General features: G+C 43.6%; 1 protein-coding gene across 9 annotated transcripts in view; it reads left to right on the forward strand.

Annotated features, from left to right (window-relative positions):
* The window catches only part of CACNA1B (calcium voltage-gated channel subunit alpha1 B), a 353504-nt gene that overhangs the window by 284381 nt on the left and 48722 nt on the right, over nucleotides 1-20401 (forward strand). For all 9 annotated transcript variants that reach the window (XM_067471871.1, XM_067471870.1, XM_067471872.1 and 6 more), the window contains 2 exons: nucleotides 3431-3514; nucleotides 19541-19657. In XM_067471871.1, coding sequence (XP_067327972.1) covers nucleotides 3431-3514; nucleotides 19541-19657 — 201 coding nt within the window. The remainder of the gene's footprint in view (nucleotides 1-3430; nucleotides 3515-19540; nucleotides 19658-20401) is intronic.

Raw genomic sequence — 20401 nt, forward strand, 5'->3', positions numbered from 1 at the left:
GGGAGGTGTCCCCAGGTGATGACATAGGCAGGAGACAAGATGGAACTGTCCCTTGCCCCCTCTCTCTTCACTCTGGCCCAGAGCAGCAGGTGGTGCTGGAGGGAGGTGTCCCCAGGTGATGACATGGGCAGGAGACAAGATGGAACTGTGCCTTGCCCCCTCTCTCTTCACTCTGGCCCAGAGCAGCAGGTGGTGCTGGAGGGAGGTGTCCCCAGGTGATGACATAGGCAGGAGACAAGATGGAACTGTCCCTTGCCCCCTCTCTCTTCACTCTGGCCCAGAGCAGCAGGTGGTGCTGGAGGGAGGTGTCCCCAGGTGATGACATGGGCAGGAGACAAGATGGAACTGTGCCTTGCCCCCTCTCTCTTCACTCTGGCCCAGAGCAGCAGGTGGTGCTGGAGGGAGGTGTCCCCAGGTGATGACATAGGCAGGAGACAAGATGGAACTGTCCCTTGCCCCCCCTCTCTTCACTCAGGCCCAGAGCAGCAGGTGGTGCTGGAGGGAGGTGTCCCCAGGTGATGACATAGGCAGGAGACAAGATGGAACTGTCCCTTGCCCCCTCTCTCTTCACTCTGGCCCAGAGCAGCAGTTGGTGCTGGAGGGAGGTGTCCCCAGATGATGACATAGGCAGGAGACAAGATGGAACTGTCCCTTGCCCCCCCTCTCTTCACTCAGGCCCAGAGCAGCAGGTGGTGCTGGAGGGAGGTGTCCCCAGGTGATGACATAGGCAGGAGACAAGATGGAACTGTCCCTTGCCCCCTCTCTCTTCACTCTGGCCCAGAGCAGCATGTGGTGCTGGAGGGAGGTGTCCCCAGGTGATGACATAGGCAGGAGACAAGATGGAACTGTCCCTTGCCCCCTCTCTCTTCACTCTGGCCCAGAGCAGCAGTTGGTGCTGGAGGGAGGTGTCCCCAGGTGATGACATAGGCAGGAGACAAGATGGAACTGTCCCTTGCCCCCTCTCTCTTCACTCTGGCCCAGAGCAGCATGTGGTGCTGGAGGGAGGTGTCCCCAGGTGATGACATAGGCAGGAGACAAGATGGAACTGTCCCTTGCCCCCTCTCTCTTCACTCTGGCCCAGAGCAGCAGGTGGTGCTGGAGGGAGGTGTCCCCAGGTGATGACATGGGCAGGAGACAAGATGGAACTGTCCCTTGCCCCCTCTCTCTTCACTCTGGCCCAGAGCAGCAGGTGGTGCTGGAGGGAGGTGTCCCCAGGTGATGACATGGGCAGGAGACAAGATGGAACTGTCCCTTGCCCCCTCTCTCTTCACTCTGGCCCAGAGCAGCAGGTGGTGCTGGAGGGAGGTGTCCCCAGGTGATGACATAGGCAGGAGACAAGATGGAACTGTCCCTTGCCCCCTCTCTCTTCACTCTGGCCCAGAGCAGCATGTGGTGCTGGAGGGAGGTGTCCCCAGGTGATGACATAGGCAGGAGACAAGATGGAACTGTCCCTTGCCCCCTCTCTCTTCACTCTGGCCCAGAGCAGCAGGTGGTGCTGGAGGGAGGTGTCCCCAGGTGATGACATAGGCAGGAGACAAGATGGAACTGTCCCTTGCCCCCCCTCTCTTCACTCAGGCCCAGAGCAGCAGGTGGTGCTGGAGGGAGGTGTCCCCAGGTGATGACATAGGCAGGAGACAAGATGGAACTGTCCCTTGCCCCCTCTCTCTTCACTCTGGCCCAGAGCAGCATGTGGTGCTGGAGGGAGGTGTCCCCAGGTGATGACATAGGCAGGAGACAAGATGGAACTGTCCCTTGCCCCCTCTCTCTTCACTCTGGCCCAGAGCAGCAGGTGGTGCTGGAGGGAGGTGTCCCCAGGTGATGACATGGGCAGGAGACAAGATGGAACTGTCCCTTGCCCCCTCTCTCTTCACTCTGGCCCAGAGCAGCAGGTGGTGCTGGAGGGAGGTGTCCCCAGGTGATGACATGGGCAGGAGACAAGATGGAACTGTCCCTTGCCCCCTCTCTCTTCACTCTGGCCCAGAGCAGCAGGTGGTGCTGGAGGGAGGTGTCCCCAGGTGATGACATAGGCAGGAGACAAGATGGAACTGTCCCTTGCCCCCTCTCTCTTCACTCTGGCCCAGAGCAGCAGGTGGTGCTGGAGGGAGGTGTCCCCAGGTGATGACATGGGCAGGAGACAAGATGGAACTGTCCCTTGCCCCCTCTCTCTTCATTCGGGCCCAGAGCGGCAGTTGGTGCTGGAGGGAGGTGTCCCCAGCTGGTGACATATGCCGGAGATAAGATGGAACTGTCCCCTGGCCCCCTCTCTCTTCACTCGGGCCCAAAGCAGCAGTTGGTGCTGGGGATAGGTGTCCCCAGCTGATGACATAAACAGGAGACAAGATGGAACTGTCCCCTGGCCCCCTCTATCTTCACTCTGGCCAGAGCAGCAGTTGGTGCTGGGGAGAGGGTTCCCCATCTGATGAAATAAGCAGGAGACAAAATGGAACTGTCCCCTGGCTACACATACACTCTTGGAGTGTGTTGAAGTGTGTTGAAGGGCATGCATGGTGGAGTATGCAGGCAGACATGGAGCACACTTGCATCTGAACACTTCTTACTCTAGAGTAAAAGACACTCAGCTGCAGGCACTGCAAGGCATGTGCATTTTCCAGGCCTGCCTGCACGCCCTGCCACACACACACTCCCTTTCCAAGGAGAGTGCATGTGTGGCAGGGCATGCAGGCAGGCCTGGAAAGTACATATGCCTGGCAGCGTCTGCAGCTGAGAGCCTCTTACTCTAGAGTAGAAATAGCACGTTCCAGGTAAGAAGAACATACGCCAGAAAGGAGAGCCAGTGGGTGGGAAGCGTCCCCCCATCATGGTTCGATTTTCAGGCCCCGGAAGAACTGAAAACGACCCTTCCAATTTCGAGAGGCTTACAAAAAATGGATTGGGGCCCCCAGTGAAAGCTGGGACATGAAATGGGACAAGGTTTCCCCAGATGCACATGTCTAATATGGATATGGACCTAGGACCAAAGAACTACCACTCCAGCGTCCCCCCAGCAACAGCAAGGGTATCCCTCTGGGCAGCTAGATCAGGGTCTTTCTCCAGGGGCAAACCAAGAATGGGCAACTTGGAAGTCCCCAAACAGACTCAGAAGTGGAGTGGGCAGATCAAAAGACAACCTGGCAAAATGGCACTACCTAAAAGAATCCCTCACCTTATGTGACTGTGGAGCAGAACAGACAACTCTGCATCAGTATGCTTATCCACTGCGCCCTGCCTCATGTACAGAAGAAGAATTGTTGGAGGCTGCAGACAATGCCGTTGCTGTTGCCCATTTTTGGTGAAAAGATATTTAGCCACCTGCGCTCCTTCTATTTTTATCAGTTTTATACTAATTTATGCAATGCTTTTGATACAAAATAAATAACCAAAATGATTTTGGTCCCATTGAATGATTCAAGACGTTGTGCTTCTCTTCCAGAATTATTTCCGTGATGCCTGGAACATCTTTGATTTTGTCACAGTCTTGGGAAGTATTACTGATATTTTAGTAACAGAGATTGCGGTGAGTACAGATAGGGCTAGTCTGGTTTCTTTTCTTTCTGTCTTTTGCAATTTTTTGTCTGCGCTTTGGAGACTCCTCGGTCCAAATTAAGCTGACCTATTTCCCCCCAAAATCACAATTACTTGATGTCTCTCTCTCTCTGGAAATTATTAGTATGAAGCTAATTGGAAGGTTCACATTCTGTTGGTTGGGATGTCAATTCAGGATCAATATTAGAAGCAACTCTCTTGTTAAGCACTGTCTAATAAGCTCCTTATGGGATACTTGTCTACTATAGGGAATGTTTGGATATAACATAAAATAGGCTTTAATTAGAGTAAGGAAAAGAAGTAGCCTGTGGATTCACCCGCACTATACATATAATGCAGTTTGACACTACTTGAACTATCCTGGCACAATGCTATAGAATCATGGGACTTGTAGTTTGACAAAGTATGTGTGAAAAAGATCTTGGAGTCCTTGTGGGCAACAAGTTAAACATGAGCCAACAATGTGATGTGGCAGCAAAAGAAGCCAATGGGATTTTGGCCTGCATCAATAGGAGCATAGTGTCTAGATCTAGGGAAGTCATGCTCCCCATGCTCTATTCCGCTTTGGTTAGACCACACCTGGAATATTGTGTCCAATTCTGGGCAGCACAATTCAAGAGAGATATTGACAAGCTGGAATGTGTCCAGGGGAGGGTGACTAAAACAGTCAAGGGTCTGGAGAACAAGCCCTATGAGGAGTGGCTTAAGGAGCTGGGCATGTTTAGCCTGAAGAAGAGAAGGCTGAGAGGAGATATGATAGCCATGTATAAATATGTGAGAGGAAGCCACAGGGAGGAGGGAGCAAGCTTGTTTTCTGCTTCCCTGGAGACTAGGACGCCGAACAATGGCTTCAAACTACAAGAGAGGAGACTCCATCTGAACATGAGGAAGAACTTCCTGACTTTGAGAGCCGTTCAGCAGTGGAACTCTCTGCCTCGGAGTGTGGTGGAGGCTCCTTCTTTGGAAGCTTTTAAGCAGAGGCTGGATGACCAACTGTCAGGGATGATTTGAATGCAATGTTCTTGCTTTTTGGCAGAATGGGGTTGGACTGGATGGCCCATGAGGTCTCTTCCAACTCTTTGATTCTTTGATTCTATGAAAGTCAATAATAATAATAATAATAATAATAATAATAATAATAATAATAATGGCTACCTTACTTGGATCTGCACGCATCATTCGAAAATGCATCACACAGTCCTAGACGCTTGAGAAGTGTTCGACTTGTGATTTTGTGATACAAAATCCAGCATATCGATCTCATTTGCTGTGACATACTGTGCTTTTGTGTCAGAATAATAATAATTCACATTTATATTCCTCTCTAACTCCTCGAGGGTACTCAGAGTGAATTACAGGCTGTGCTTGACTCAGCCATGAGGAGGAACTGCCATTTATTATGAAATTTTGAGAGTTTTGTTAGAGTTCTGAAATTTTCACCACCAGAACTTTAGTTTTGTAAGTACTTTAGAACCATTTAGAACCATGGATTGCCCAAGCCTAATGCTGGAATCTCAACCATGACAGCCTTTGGTTGGCTGATTGTAGCTCCTATTTCATGAGTTGGTGATTTGCTATGGGTCATAGTCTGAACAAGATGGGTTTACCATTTATTTTGGGAGACGGTGTGACATCAGATATTGAGACTAAGCCACAGAATGGATTCACAGAACCTACAGTCATGGGAATGCCTAGATGGGGTGTTCTATACCAGTCTTGAGAATTTCTTCTAGAGATGGTCAAAACTTAGCTCAAAACCTATGCTTTGTATGAATTGTGAGATGCATAACTGTTGGATGGGATTTGGGGTGGATTTGTAAACATTGCTGATTATTAAAAAATATTGTGTTTGCTGGTATGCCATTGTGCCAAGCTTTTTACAGGGACGTCAACCATTTTTGGAGATCTGCTTTGGCCAACTTGAGACCAATGAAACTGGTTCTTCTTCCCCCAGTGTGCATTTTCTAGAGCTCAAACCTCCCTCTCTTTTTCTCAACCTCAAGAATTTTGTCTTGATTTTAAAAAGATTAGCTTTTCTAGACGACTAACCACCGTATCGTAAGAGGCTCAGCAACCAGAAAAAGTATAAAGGGGGAAATGTGTTAACAAACTGGCTTTTGTTCTTACTTCATAGTTGTGTCGTACGTAATTTCCTGTTGTGGATGCTTTGAATATGTTCTTCCTCTCTTTTTTATTTCTCTAGACAAAAATGTGTATGTCAGTTTTCAAAGTGGGTTTTCAAAGCTAAGATTCATCAGCTCATTAATTACTTTTTGAGCTGGTTCCTCGGTGGCACTAAATCTTAATTCATAGGAAATCATGTTCATCAATTGAGACTTTGCAGGCTTGTGTCTACTTTGCTAGTGTCACAAGGCAAAGGAAATGTGTTCAAGATGAGTTCCCCTTCTTCCAGTTAGCAATAACTTTGGGTTATTAGGCTGTAAGTCCTCTTACATGTTCTTCTGTATCCTCAAAGAATCAACAAAGGCAAGGTTTTAGTGCCAGACATGTTCATTTAAAATGCATTGAGTCATTACAGTGATTAATTAATTACAAGTAGATGATCATTTAGTGCAAAAGCTTTTTAACTATTGATGGATCGTCCATCAACGTTGCCTCCACTCATACCTTAGTTTTCATCCCAAAGACCAAATCAAAACATATTTTGGAAATCAAAATAGTCCCCATGGCAAGTGTGCTATTAGTGCAAATATTGTCCTACTCCAACATGGGAACCAACACAGTAATAGTCTCCCTAAGGCAGTGTTTCTCAACCTGGTGGTCGGGACCCTGAGGGGGTCGTGAGGGGGTGTCAGAGGGGTTACCAAAGACCATCGGAAAACACAGTATTTTTTGGGTTGTTGTAGTTTTTTCTGGGCTATATGGCCATGTTCTGGAGGCATTTTCTCCTGACGTTTCACCTCCAGAAAATGCCTCCAGAACATGGCCGTATAGCCCGGAAAAACCTACAACAACCCAGTGATTCCGGCCATGAAAGCCTTCGACAATAGAGTATTTTTTGTTGGGCATTGGGGTTCTGTGTGGGAAGTTTGGCCCAATTCTATCATTTCTGGGGTTCAGAATGCTCTTTGATTGTAGGTGAACTATAAATCCCAGCAACTACAACTCCCAAATGTCAAGGTTTGTTTTCCCCAAACTCCACCAGTGTTCACATTTGGGCATATTGAGTATTCATGCCAAGTTTGGTTCAGATTTACCATTGTTTGAGTCCACAAACTACAATTCCAAAACTCATAATTAATGCCCACCAAACCTTTCCAGTATTTTCTGTTGGTCATGGGAGTTCTGTGTGCCAAGTTTGGTTCAATTCCATCATTGGTGGAGTTCAGAATGCTGTTTGATTGTAGGTGAACTACAAATCCCAGCAACTATAACTTCCAAATGACAAAATAAACCCCTCCCCAACCCCACCAATATTCAAATTTGGACATATCGGGCATTTGTGCCAAATTTGGTCTGGTGAATGAAAATACATCCTGCATATCATATATTTACATTATGATTCATAACAGTAGCATAGTTACAGTTATGAAGTAGCACAAAAATAAGTTTATGGTTGGGGGTCACCACAACATGGGAAACTGTATTAAGGGGCTGCGGCATTAAGAAGGTTGAGAACCACTGCCCTAAGGGGACTCAGAGCAAATTGCAGCATATAAACAGTCACAGGCAAACATTCAGTGCCTTGTTACAACAAAATACAATGAAACACAAATAGACAGACAAAGGCAAAGGCTTCTGCTTTCATTTCCGGCTCTGGAGACAGTGCTCAACTCCGGCTCTGGGGGAGGTACTCTTTCTCCATTTCCAAGCTGAGGAGGCCATGTCCCCAGACACCTCCTGGTTACTGCTTCGAGCATTTTTTTGCCTTTTCCTGCTTAAGTGGTACCTATTGATCTACTCACATTTGCATGTTTTTGAACTACTAGGTTTGCAGGAGCTAGGGCTAACAGGGATAGCCAAATAGAATTATATAGAACTATACATAGTTAAAACCAATATTTATTTATTTATCGTGTCATCAGCAACCAGACATTTGTATTACATTTTTAACAAAAACAAAACAAACAAGCAGACAAAACACAGAATTTGCAAGCTTGGTAGTTGATTAAATGTCCTTTGACCAGTATCTGGCCACTTGGAGTGCCTCCGGTGTTGCTGCAAGAAGGTCCTCCATTGTGCATGTGGCAGGGCTCAGGGTGCATTGCAGCAGGGGGTCAGTGGTTTGCTCTTCTCCACACTCTCATGTCGTGGATTCCACTTTGTAGCCCCATTTCTTGAGCTTGGCTCTGCATCTCGTGGTGCCAGAGCGCAGTCTGTTCAGCACCTTCCAAGTCACCCAGTCTTCTGTGTGCCCAGGGGGGAGTCTCTAATTTGGTATCAGCCATTGATTTAGGTTCTCAGTTTGAGCCCGCTACTTTTGGACTCTCTCTTGCTGGGGTGTTCCAGCGAGTGTCTCTGTAGATCTTAGAAAACTATTTATTGATTTAAGTCATTGACGTGCTGGCTGATACCCAAACAGGGGATGAGCTGGAGATGTCTCTGCCTTGGTCCTTTCACTATTGGCTGCTACTTCCCGGCAAATGTCAGGTGGTGCGATACCGGCTAGACAGTGTAATTTCTCCAGTGGTGCAGGGCGCAGACACCCAGTAATAATGCAGCATGTCTCATTAAGAGCCACAACCACCGTTTTAGCGTGGTGATATGTGTTCCACACTGGGCATGCATACTCAGCAGCAGAGTAGCATAGCACAAGGGCAGATGTCTTCACTGTGTCTGGTTGTGATCCCCAGGTTGTGCCAGTCAGCTTTCGTATGATAATGTTTCTAGCACCCACTTTTTGCTTGATGTTCAGGCAGTGCTTTTTGTAGGTCAGAGCACGGTCCAGAGTGACTCCCAGGTATTTGGGTGCGCTGCAATGCTCCAGTGGGATTCCTTCCCAGGTGATCCTTAGAGCTTGGGATGCTTGTCTCTTCTTAAGGTGAAAGGCACATGTCTGTGTTTTAGATGGATTAGGGATCAGCTGGTTTTCCCTGTAATAGGCAGTAAGAGCACCTAGAGCTTCGGAGAGCTTCTGTTCAACCATCTCAAAGCTCCCTGCTTGAGCAGTAAACCAATAAGACCATTAAAAACACTACTATACTATTTCAAGTCATCAGTTAAGCAGAAAACGGTTTAACCCATTGTGCCACCACAGCCCCTTATGTTACCCACTTCCCTTCATGGACCACTATGGAAAAATCTGGTGTTTTAGTTTTCATTCGCCATTTTTACAAACAAAACTTGAATACTTTCTATCCTGAAATCTGCAAGCGCTAATCCTTCTTATTATGTTTTTGAGACAGATGCAGGAAGCAACTGTCTTGTCAAATCAAGGGACTGTGAAAAATGCCTATGACAGGGTCATTTCCCGAGATACCACTTCCGAAACTGACATCTCTACTTTTGTTTGAGAATAAAAAATATATATATCTCTATACAGATATTGACAATTAAAGGTGTTTGTGAAGTGTCTTTAAATTTGCATTGCACTATGAAATGCAAATACTTGACTGCACTGTGTTTCCTTCCAGGTATGATCATTGTTACACAAGAAGTGATTTATTTTTTTGTATACGCATCTAATGTTTCTCCCCCAGTACAATATATAGTGCTTTTGTTCTTTGCTTGTCCTGATGACTCATTTTTCTCTTTTTGTTTTTGTTTTCTGTTTTTTCTTTCATTCATTGACCCCTCTTCCCTTCCTGCTGAATCACGTCATCCAATCAACATACAATGCGAACAAAATATATACATATCCATGTCTCCGTCTGTATGTTGCGTCCCTGCTGGTCCAAACCAAAACCAAATGCAAAATTGCCTAAACTCAAAACTTGTAAATAACCTTGCCAATATTCATCCATGAAAACATCACATATAGGACACGGTTGGTTCCATTGATTTTTCTCCCCAAATATCTATTTATCTATTTTGATTTTTTTTCTTTGCTTTTTTCCCCTTCCTGACTTGTTTTGCTTCACTTCTCTTTTAACCTTGTTTGAGATTTCTGACTGCACCAAGTGGGGAAAAATCAAATGCTTCTCTGTCTGTCTTTCTGCACTGTGGCTCTGACCGGATTTGCTTGTCCCTCGTCTTTCAGTTGGCTACTTGGTAATTGGATGCCAACCCACCGTTGCCAGTAGTCTCCTTCATTTTTTGTCTCTCTGTCTTCAAGGAGAGGGGAAACTCACATCTGCATTCTGGAGTTCACAATGAAGAGATTGTGGGTGTTTTTGAGCTTGGAACATATGGATTTAATTACACTATATAACACAACTTTTGTTCCTGAGCTATACATGTCATTTCCTAATTGGTCCTATCATAAAAACATGGACAAAGTTTACTAAACTGCAAAAACTTTTTTTGTTTTTGCAGCACCTTTTGCTCTAGTTTTTCAGTGAGTATCTCATAGAGTCTCAACCAATCCAACCTAGTTTGTGGCAGCCACAAAAATGAAATTTCTGGAGTAGGACAACTATTTTCAAAGTAAGGCCTGCACAGTTTAACAGAAAATAACATTTTCAAACAAAGAACATATTTTTTCAAATTTTGTTACATAGTGTTATTTGCAAAATTGCAGAATATCTGGATCCTCCTATGCAAAACCCCTTCCACAGGAAGTGCAATGGAAAAGCAAACAACCAATTTATCATGGATGAAATTTAAATATTGTCACTCAATATTAATGGCCTATCATCTCCTGTCAAAAAGTATAATCTCTGTAGATTGTAGGGCTGGGCGGTTTCGTTTCGTTAATTCGTAATTCGTTAATAATTCGTTAATTTTTTCAATTACAAAACGATAACGAACCATTCTGGAGCAATTATTAAAAAAAACGAATTTTCAAAAACGTTTTGTAAATGCTTCGTATTTCGATATTGTATTCGTTTCGTTATTGTTTTGAGGTCGTTTCATTATTATTTCCGCATGTCTGGGCCAGTTTTATGGTTTAATTAGTGAAAAAAAATTATAATATCACACCAACAGTCAAGAACAGAGGGAGAGGGAAGCTTCAGAAGGTTTTGGAGGTTTTTTAGAGTATTTCGCGGTTGCGTCCGCCATTAACGAATCGATTCGTTATTGTTTCGGAAATCGATTCGTTAATTTTTTACCATTTACGAAATTTCGTAAATATCGAACTTTTTAAAAGGAAAATTTTGTAATTATTTTAAATATCGAAACAAAAAAACCCCCCAAATACAAATCGATTTTAGAAACAATTTTTTCCGTTGTTACCCAGGCCTAGTAGATTGTTACTAGATCAGCCCATTGATATATGTATAATTCAGGAGACTCACCAAAAAAAAAAGGATAAGATGAAATTGTTGAACTTAAAAAGTTGGGACCTACAATACGAATTGAGAGGACCAAACAAGTCTAGAGGCGTGGCAATTATAATAAAGGATACTAATAGATTTAAGTTAGAGAAGATATCAGACAAGGAAGGTAGACTCATAATGATAAGAGGGAAACTAAACAACAGGTTTTTTAAATGTCAGGAGTGACTTGAGAAACTGCAAGTCACTTCTGGTGTGAGAGAATTGGCCGTCTGCAAGGACATTGCCCAGGGGACGGCTAAATGTTTTACCATCCTGTGGAAACTTCTCTCATGTCCATGCATGGGTAACTAGAGCTGACAGACAGGAGCTCACCCTGCTTGTTGGATTTGAACCGCTGACCTTTTGGTCAGCAGTCCTGCTGGCACAAGGGTTTAACCCATTGGACCACTGAGGGCTTCACTAAACAACAGTGATATTTCCAGAGCAAGTGTTTATGCTCCAAACAAAAATAAAGATTCATAAACAGACCATTTGCCAAAACTGAAAAACATGCAAAGGGTGATGTAAATATTGGAAGAGATTTAAATATGGAGCTATACATAAAGAGAAGAAGCTTGGGAATTAACCCCACAGAGCTAGAATCTAAAATCAGCTTTTAAAAAGGAAACTCAATTGAGGCCCATAATAGAATAGGTGAAAAAGGTATGATACTAAGGTATGATACTAAGACTAAGGTATGATATTAAGTCTAATTGTGTCCAACTCTGGGGGGTAGTGCTCCTTTCCATTTCTAAGCCGAAGAACCGGTGTTGTCCGTAGACGCCTCCTAGGTCATGTGGCTGGCATGACTGCATGGACTGCTGTTACCTACCCGCAGAAGCGGTACCTATTGATCTATTCAAATTTGAATGTTTTTGAACTGCTAGGTTGGCAGTGAAAAAAGAGTATTCTCTTGTACATTCCACAAATATATAAACCTCACTTGCTTAGTTGCCAACAGACCTCAAAACCTCTGAGGATGCCTGCCATAGATGTAGGTGAAACGTCAGGAGAGAATGCTTCTGGAACATGGCCGGACAGCCCAGAAAACTCACAGCAACCCAAAAAGGGTATTGTTTAATTTAATTTTTAAGAGACAAAATTCTAACAAATGCAAAAACCTATTTTGACATACATGATTTTCAATGCTGTTGAATGCAAGAAATGCAGATGTGTTGAGTTTCCCCCTCTCCGTGCATGCTGCCAACTCCCTGGGTCCTTTGGCTGGGAGATGGATGGGGATGGTCCGTGTATCGGTCTTTGTCAGCTGTTTCTGTTGCTCGTGCATATTCAAGCCGAGGATGGTCCTTCTGGAGTTTTCTCAATGTTTTCCAACATTAATTTTCCAAGGCTGCATTTTAGATCTAGTGTTGGGTGTGGTCTGGACAACATTTTGTGGAAAGGAGTGATATATTTCGGTCAACTGATGGTCTGGAGTTAGAGCAGTGGCTCCCAACCTTTGGTCTTCCAGATGTTTTGGACTTCAACTCCCAAAAACCTCAGGCAGCTTACCAGTTGTTAGGAATTGTGGGAGCAGAAATCCAAAACACCTGGAGGACTAAAGTTTGGGAACCATTGGATTAGAGCAGTGGTTCCCAACCTTTGGTCTTCCAGATGTTTTGGACTTCAACTCCCAGAAACTTCAGGAAGCTTACCAATTGTTAGGAATTGTGGGAACAGAAATCCAAAACACCTGGAGGACTAAAGTTTGGGAACCATTGGGTTAGAGTAGTGGTTCCCAACCTTTGGTCTTCCAGATGTTTTGGACTTCAACTCCCAGAAACCTCAGGAAGCTTACCAGTTGTTAGGAATTGTGGGAGAAGAAATCCAAAACACCTGGAGGACCAAAGTTTGGAACCATTTTGTTAGAGCAGTTGTTCTCAACCTGTGGATCCCCAGGTGTTTTGGCCCACAACTTCCAGAAATCCTAGCCAGTTTACCAGCTGTTAGGATTTCTGGGAGTTGAAGGACAAAACATCTAGGAACCCACAGGTTGAGATCCACTGGGTTAGAGGGATTTGTTGGAGTCTCCTTCTCTGGAGAATGGCTATCTTTCCAGAGAGGTTTTTCAATGGCAGAATGGGGTGAGACTGGATGGACCTTGTGGTCTCTTCCAACTCTGGGATTCTATGATGTTATGAAGTTCTAACTGCTCAACCAATAGAATCTTGCACAAAATCCTGTGGCATCAATTGCATCCTTTAGGCCAGTGGTTCTCAACCTGGGGTCCCCAGATGTTTTTGGCCTACAACTCCCAGAAATCCTAACAGCTGGTAAACTAGCTGGGATTTCTGGGAGTTGTAGGCCAAAAACATCTGGGGACCCCAGGTTGAGAACCACTGCTTTAGGCGATGCCAAGGATGCCACAAGCATATACTAATGATACTAATACCAATACTAAAACTAATCCTAAAACTAATCCTAAAACTAATCCTAAAACTGATACTACTAACAATAGATCTTGCATGGCAGGGGGTTGAACTGGATGGTAGGTTTGGTCTCTTCTGTGATTCTATAATTCCCTCTGCTTTCTCTGTTTCCCTCCTCTTTGCATTCTCCTCCTCCTCTTCTTCCTCTTTCTGTTTCTCTTCCTTCCTCTTCCTCCACCTCCACCATCCCACCGGCCTGATATTTTAATATCTTGCACACTGATCATTACATGTATATTCTGTTGATATTCAGCCATGAAGAATCTTCCTCATTGAGGCTACGTCTTTGCTCTGCTTTAATTTTTGGTCCAAGGACTTGATCCCCAGAGTTTTAGTTCCAACCTTGAAACAAAACACTTGTAGAGCTTTTCTAGTTTTAATCTATCTAGATCAGTGGTTCCCAACCTTCTTTTGACCAGGGACCACTCTCCAACATTAGTACCAAAATCAGTTTGTGGTCAACTTTAGATTCGGTTTGGTTATTTGGGGTGCTGATTCAGAAAATTGCATTGTATAGACCACATGAGCTCTAGTTTCTGATACAGAACATATGCCATCCAGTAGTCACCATCTGCATGCCAACAAAAAACCAAATTTAAGATTTAAGATCATCTGGAGAGGCCCTGCTCTCGATCCCACCGACCTCACAAACGCGACTGGTGGGGAGGATGGAGAGGGCCTTCTCTGCAGTGGCCCCCATCTGCGGAACTCCCTCTCCAAGGACATCAGATTGGCCACAGAAAACCATGTTTAACAAACCTCGTAAATAAAAAGGGTTTTCGCGAGACCAGTCACTCTTGTTGCAACGGTGAGACCCGGACCATATTTTAGTACTTGCGGACCACTCATGGTCCACAGAACACAGGTTGGGAACCACTGATCTAGATGCTAATCAGGTGATAATTTAAAGTTATGCAATATGTAAACTCATGAATAAAAAGGTAGATTTGCCGTGGCGTAAATTTAGAAATTCAATCCAGTCCAGACTATATATTTATCTTCTTTCCTGAAGGTTGTCTTTCAGTAGAAATTAATTGAATTCATTTAAAAACAAGGACAGAAAGACCGTATTTCAGAGAAAGGTATAATAATAATAATAATAATAATAATAATAATAATTAATAATAATAATAATAATACAACAGCAATAAGAAAAGCTTACATGATACGAGGATTTCAAGATTGAACAGTCATGGTGGTCCCAGTGGTGATTGGCACACTGGGTGCAGTGCCTAAAGGCCTTGGCCTGCACTTAAAAACAATCAGTGTTGACAAAATTACAATCTACCAGCTGCAAAAGGCCACCCTACTCATATCTGCATGCATTATTCACAGATACATTATGCAGTCCTAGACACTTGGGAAGCCCCCGGTGGCGCAGTGGGTTACACCCCTGTGCCGGCAGGACTGCAGACTGACAGGTCGCAGGTTCAAATCCGGGGAGAGGCGGATGAGCTCCCTCTATCAGCTCCAGCTCCTCATGGGGGGACATGAGAGAAGCCTCCCACAAGGATGATAAAAACATCAAATCATCTGGGCGTCCCCTGGGCAACGTCCTTGCAGACGACCAATTCTCTCACACCAGAAGTGACTTGCAGTTTCTCAAGTCGCTCCTGACACGACCAAAAAAAAAAAACTTGGGAAGTGTCCAGCGTGTGATGAAATACAAAAGCCAGCATAGTGATCTTGTTTGCTGTCTACTAATCTTGTTGTATATCAAATAATAATAATAATAATATCAACAATAATAATTAATTTGTAGATCATACTATTTCCCCAAAACAACTCAGGGTGATTTCCAACACATGTGGCAAACATTCAGTGCCTACAAAGTACATATTCACAAATTACATCAAAACAAGATAAATCAAACAATATACAAGCAACCTAACTATAAGCTTAATACCAAATTAAAAAATTAACCAAAAAATACGGCTTAAATAACTCATTGACAAAATTACCTAGGAAAATCTTATAAAATTCATAGCGTCATTATAGATTGAGGATGGATTGTATATTAAACACACCAAGAAATGAGTATTGTGTTGATGTTAATGCTGTTTGGGGGTTCTCTGCTACTGTGAAGCTGTACAACAATAGGGCAGGCAACTTGTTGAACTACGTCTCCCATCATCCCTTGATGTCACCTAAGACTGATGGGAGGTACGGTCCAATACTACTTAGGAGGACCCAAGTTGCCCATCTTTATTGTTGGTAAGCAATTGGGATATGATTTCAAGAGAAAGCCAACGCAGGACCCACACTCCTTAATGCATTTCCCAAAGTAGCCCTGGAAAATTTCTGTTCATCGATTTGCCTTGCTTGGTGTCGTTTCCTTGTTTGGTAGACATCTTTTTGCTTTTCTCTTCCTGTGAAGGTTCAGTCTCAAGGAGGTATGGGATGAACGCCCCGATCTGAGCACTGCTTGCATCTTTATTTATTTTTTGAAAGGAAAAGCCAGCCAAGCTCAATGCATGTCAGCAGTTGAGTTTTGATAGTAGTGATGGAATGGCGCGTTGCTGGCACAATATCTGGCTGGCTGGCATCGGATGAAGCCACGGACCTCATGTGTTTGGATTAGCAAGGCGCCCAAAGAGTGGCTTTCCTCTTGGCAGGCATCTGTTAGTTTCTTTAAAATGGCTGGGTGGGAACAAGCAAGATTGCTTTGTCTGTCTTATAAGGCCTCTCTCTGAATGTGACACCTCCCTCTCCCCACTTCTCAAGGAAATGTCAAACTTGTAATGGAGCTTTCGACAAAGAAAAGGCTCTCACATTTCCGGCTCAGGTGAATTGGCTTCCCAAGCCACAAGGCGGTTTGATCAATCGATGCAGTGGACAGGTTCTCTAACAGGATTTTTAGACTTTAAAAAAAATCAAGAGACATAAAAATACAGAACCAACCGTGAAAGATTGGGAGAAGTGGTGACCATCCAACAAGTGGCGAAATATCAAAGCTCACCTTTAACATAGCTTTGAACTATGAGCTTTGAAAGAGCTATAGATGTTCCCAACTTGTTGTGAAGTTGTCTCGACCTTCTACAAGACTATTTACTAAAAGTCTCCCATGAATTTCCAAGGATATTTCTGAGAAATATCAAAGCTCACCTTTAAGATACTATTGAACGATGAGTTTTGAAAGGGCTATAGATGTTCCCAACTTGTTGTGAAGTTGTCTTGATCTTCTACAAGACCATTTACTAAAAGTCTCCCATGAATTTCCAAAATATTTCTGAGAAATATCAAAGCTCACCTTTAAGATACCGTTGAACGATGAGTTTTGAAAGAGCTATAGATGTTCCCAACTTGTTGTGAAGTTGTCTTGACCTTCTACAAAAACCATTTACTAAAAGTCTCCCATGAATTTCCAAGGATATTTCCAAGAAATATCAAATCTCACCTTTAAGATACCGTTGAACAATGAGTTTTGAAAGATCTATAGATGTTCCCAACTTGTTGTGAAGTTGTCTTGACCTTCTACAAGAACAATTTACTAAAAATCTCCCATGAATTTCCAAGGATATTTCCAAGAAATATCAAATCTCACCTTTAAGATACCGTTGAACAATGAGTTTTGAAAGATCTATAGATGTTCCCAACTTGTTGTGAAGTTGTCTTGACCTTCTACAAGAACAATTTACTAAAAATCTCCCATGAATTTCCAAGGATATTTCCAAGAAATATCAAAGCTTGCCTTTAACCTGACTTTGATCTATGAGCTTTGAAAGAGCTATAGATGTTCCCAACTTCTTGTGAAGTTTTCTTGACCTTCTACAAGAACCATTTACTAGAAGTCTCCCATGAATTTCCAAGGATATTTCCAAGAAATATCAAAGCTCACCTTTAAGATACCGTTGAACGATGAGTTTTGAAAGAGCTATAGATGTTCCCAACTTGTTGTGAAGTTGTCTTGACCTTCTACAAGATGACTTCACAACCTCTGAGGATGCGAGATGACCTCACAACCTCTGAGGATGCTTGCTATAGATGCAGGCTCAATATCAGGAGAGAATGCCTCTAGAAAATGGCCGTACAGCCCAAAAAAAACCTACAACAAATAAATGGCCTTTAACATAGCTTTGAACTATGAGCTTTGAAGATAGCGTTGCACTATGAAGTTGTCTTGACCTTCTACAGGAACCATTTACTAGAAGTCTCCCATGAATTTGCAAGGATATTTCCAAGAAATATCAAAGCTCGCCTTTAACATAGCTTTGAACTATGAACTTCAAAAGAGCTATAGATGTTGTGAAGTTGTCTTGACCTTCTACAAGAACCATTTACTAAAAGTCTCCCATGAATTTCCAAGGCCTTCATATCCAGGCCTTGTCTTGGGTGCTTATCAGCATTCACCAAAGAGGACGAGTTAAAGTTGTGGCTAACGTTATAGCTCTGCCTACCTACCTACCTAGGCTCCTTCTATTCTGCCCTTATATTTCAGGGAGTGTCCAGACAATATCTTTATCCCAGGAGCTTCTGCAGCAAACAGGAGGGTGGCCAGACGCCATTCCTTATAAATGCGGAAGAAATCACTACAAACGGCAAAAATGTGAGATTTTCAGGTGCGGGAATATCCCGGTTCTGTGCCAAAAATCCGCATCTTCAAATGCCTGTATTTGGAAATCGCAGGATTTTTTATTTGTTTTTGTTCCTGGGTTTTAGATACTTGTTCCTGATTGTTCAGTTCCTAACAAGAAAGTGACAGTTGAGTAAAATGCAAAAACTTTGTTTGTGTGTCAGAGACTTCATGAAATGTGTGGAGAGCACATTTTCTCTCACCAGGACAAAGTTGTCAACATTGTACATCTTTTCACAATAAGAGCAATCAAGAACAGACATGTATAACCCAGGAACAGCACCCTGTTTGTACAGATGGCCCGGCAACTTATATAACCCAGGAATTGAATTTATACAGTGATTCGGGTCTTCACATATTTTCATCTTAAGTTTTTTTTAAATTAAAAACCCATTGAAATTTCCAATGGAAGTCTTGCGGTGGACATCTTGGAAGCCTCTAAATCATGCAATGAAGGAGTAAGTATGGATGATGGAGGAGAAATCCCAGAATGAATAGGTCTGTATATGGACCTCTTCTGAAGTCCCGAGATTTTTTGCCCCTGATTAAAACCCCTTGATTTGCTGCTGTCCGGAAGTTCCCTCAGGATCTGATCCCAGATTATCTGTTTATCCCAGGTTATCTGGAAGTGGGAGCTCATATAATCCAGTTTAAAATGGATAATCTGGGATGAGATCCTGGGATATAGGGTTCCAGGATTTCATCTCATATTATCTGCTTAGGGATTGAAAGATGTCCATCCACCAGTCCCTAAGTTCAAGGATACAGCAATGAAAGTCTTGCTTGAAAAAGTAACCTATGAAAGTCTACTCCCAAAGGCAAGGAGTCAGTCACAGTGCTACACAAACTTCTGAAAGCTCTAATCAACAATGTTGCTTGTTGCTGAAGGTCCTACAACCTATTTAATAGATCAATGGTGCTCCTTTGGAAGGAGGCACTTCATGGCCAGGTTCTGTCCAGAAGATGTAGGACTGCAGAAAGAGATTTATGGAGTTGCTTATGCTTTCCATCCATTTTTATGGGAGCACAACACATTGGTGTCTTCTCAGACTACTCCATGAAGTTATGAGGGTCTCCTGTAAGACAACCAGTGCGTTGAAACTAATGTTCCCTGCAGACAATATGGAGAAATTGGGATTGGAGCCCCTTCCAGCTCCCTCGGTTCCCAAAAACTCCTCTTTGATGAAGGTCTGTAGAGGATGTTCATTTCCTCCTCCAAATTAAGATGTTTGAAGGAAGTCCAAAGATGGAAGGAGCTCATGGCTGACCCCTCTTGCCATTGTTTTGGCAGGTTAAAGCCTCGGTGCATGTTTCTCTCAGTGTAGAACCCACCAGCCTTCCTTACTAGATAATGTAGGGTTCTCTGTCTTCGCCCCCCCCCCCTTTTTGCCATCTTACCCATAGCTGAGGGAGGGACTCTCATGGAGAGAGGTTTTCTCAAAACGTGCTGCATGTGGAGAGTGACCTGCACTGACAAATGTTTCTTTTGGAAGGTTTTCTGGTGGCCGATTTGCTGCTTAGAACGCAAAGCCGGTAATTTTCTTTTCTTTTTTGCGGGCTGCGGCTTCCGATTCCATCCGTGTCTGAAGGACACAAAACCCTTTTCCTCTTTGCAGGACAATTTCATCAACCTCAGCTTCCTCCGGCTCTTCCGGGCGGCCAGGCTGATCAAGCTCCTTCGCCAGGGATATACCATCCGGATCCTGCTCTGGACCTTCGTACAGTCTTTCAAGGTAAGGCAAAGACGAGCCCAAGAGCCTCTTCTCAGGTTGATATGATTGTAGAAGATGCCCTTGACCGCCGACACCTTGCCTCACTCCTCCTTCCACAATCCCAGGATCAATTTCGTAACTGTTATGAAAAACTATACTTTCCCCTTAAGACGGGAATGCATTACACCATGTAACAAACTTAGGAAAAAAAATGCTCTTTGAGAGCATTTTTGAGACTAGTTGTCCTTATTAAAGAACATAGCCTTTTAGAGAAGAGCCAAAAGAGCAGGATCTCCTCAAATATAATTATGCTAGGCAATGGGTTCAATTGTTAGACTGAATAACCTGACATCTCTGATCTGTCAGGAAGACAGAGATTTGCCAGTGCGTAAGAACAGCAGGGCTTTAGAGGTGTTCTCTTTTTCAGTGCCCCAAAAGGTACTCTCCCATAAAACAACTTGTTTCATATCATCCACTCAAGAGACAAAAATGAAGTAAACTTTCATGGAAATAACATATTTGATTTACTCACAACTTTCATGTGTTCAGCATACACAGGTACTAGGCTTGGTTGATCTGGCTCGGAAGTTTCTAAAATCGGAATGAATTCGTATTTAAATGACTTTTAAAACAATTTCGAGCCATGCTGGAATAGTGTGAGGAGTAATAACGAATTGAAACAATTTACCCATTTTTCGGAATTATTTTCGTATGTCTGGTCAAGGTTTACAATCTCGTAGTTTCCCTGGCACCCCTGGCGACAAA

The sequence above is a fragment of the Anolis sagrei genome, chromosome 11 (assembly GCF_037176765.1).
Source record: "Anolis sagrei isolate rAnoSag1 chromosome 11, rAnoSag1.mat, whole genome shotgun sequence".
Lineage (NCBI taxonomy): Eukaryota > Metazoa > Chordata > Lepidosauria > Squamata > Dactyloidae > Anolis > Anolis sagrei.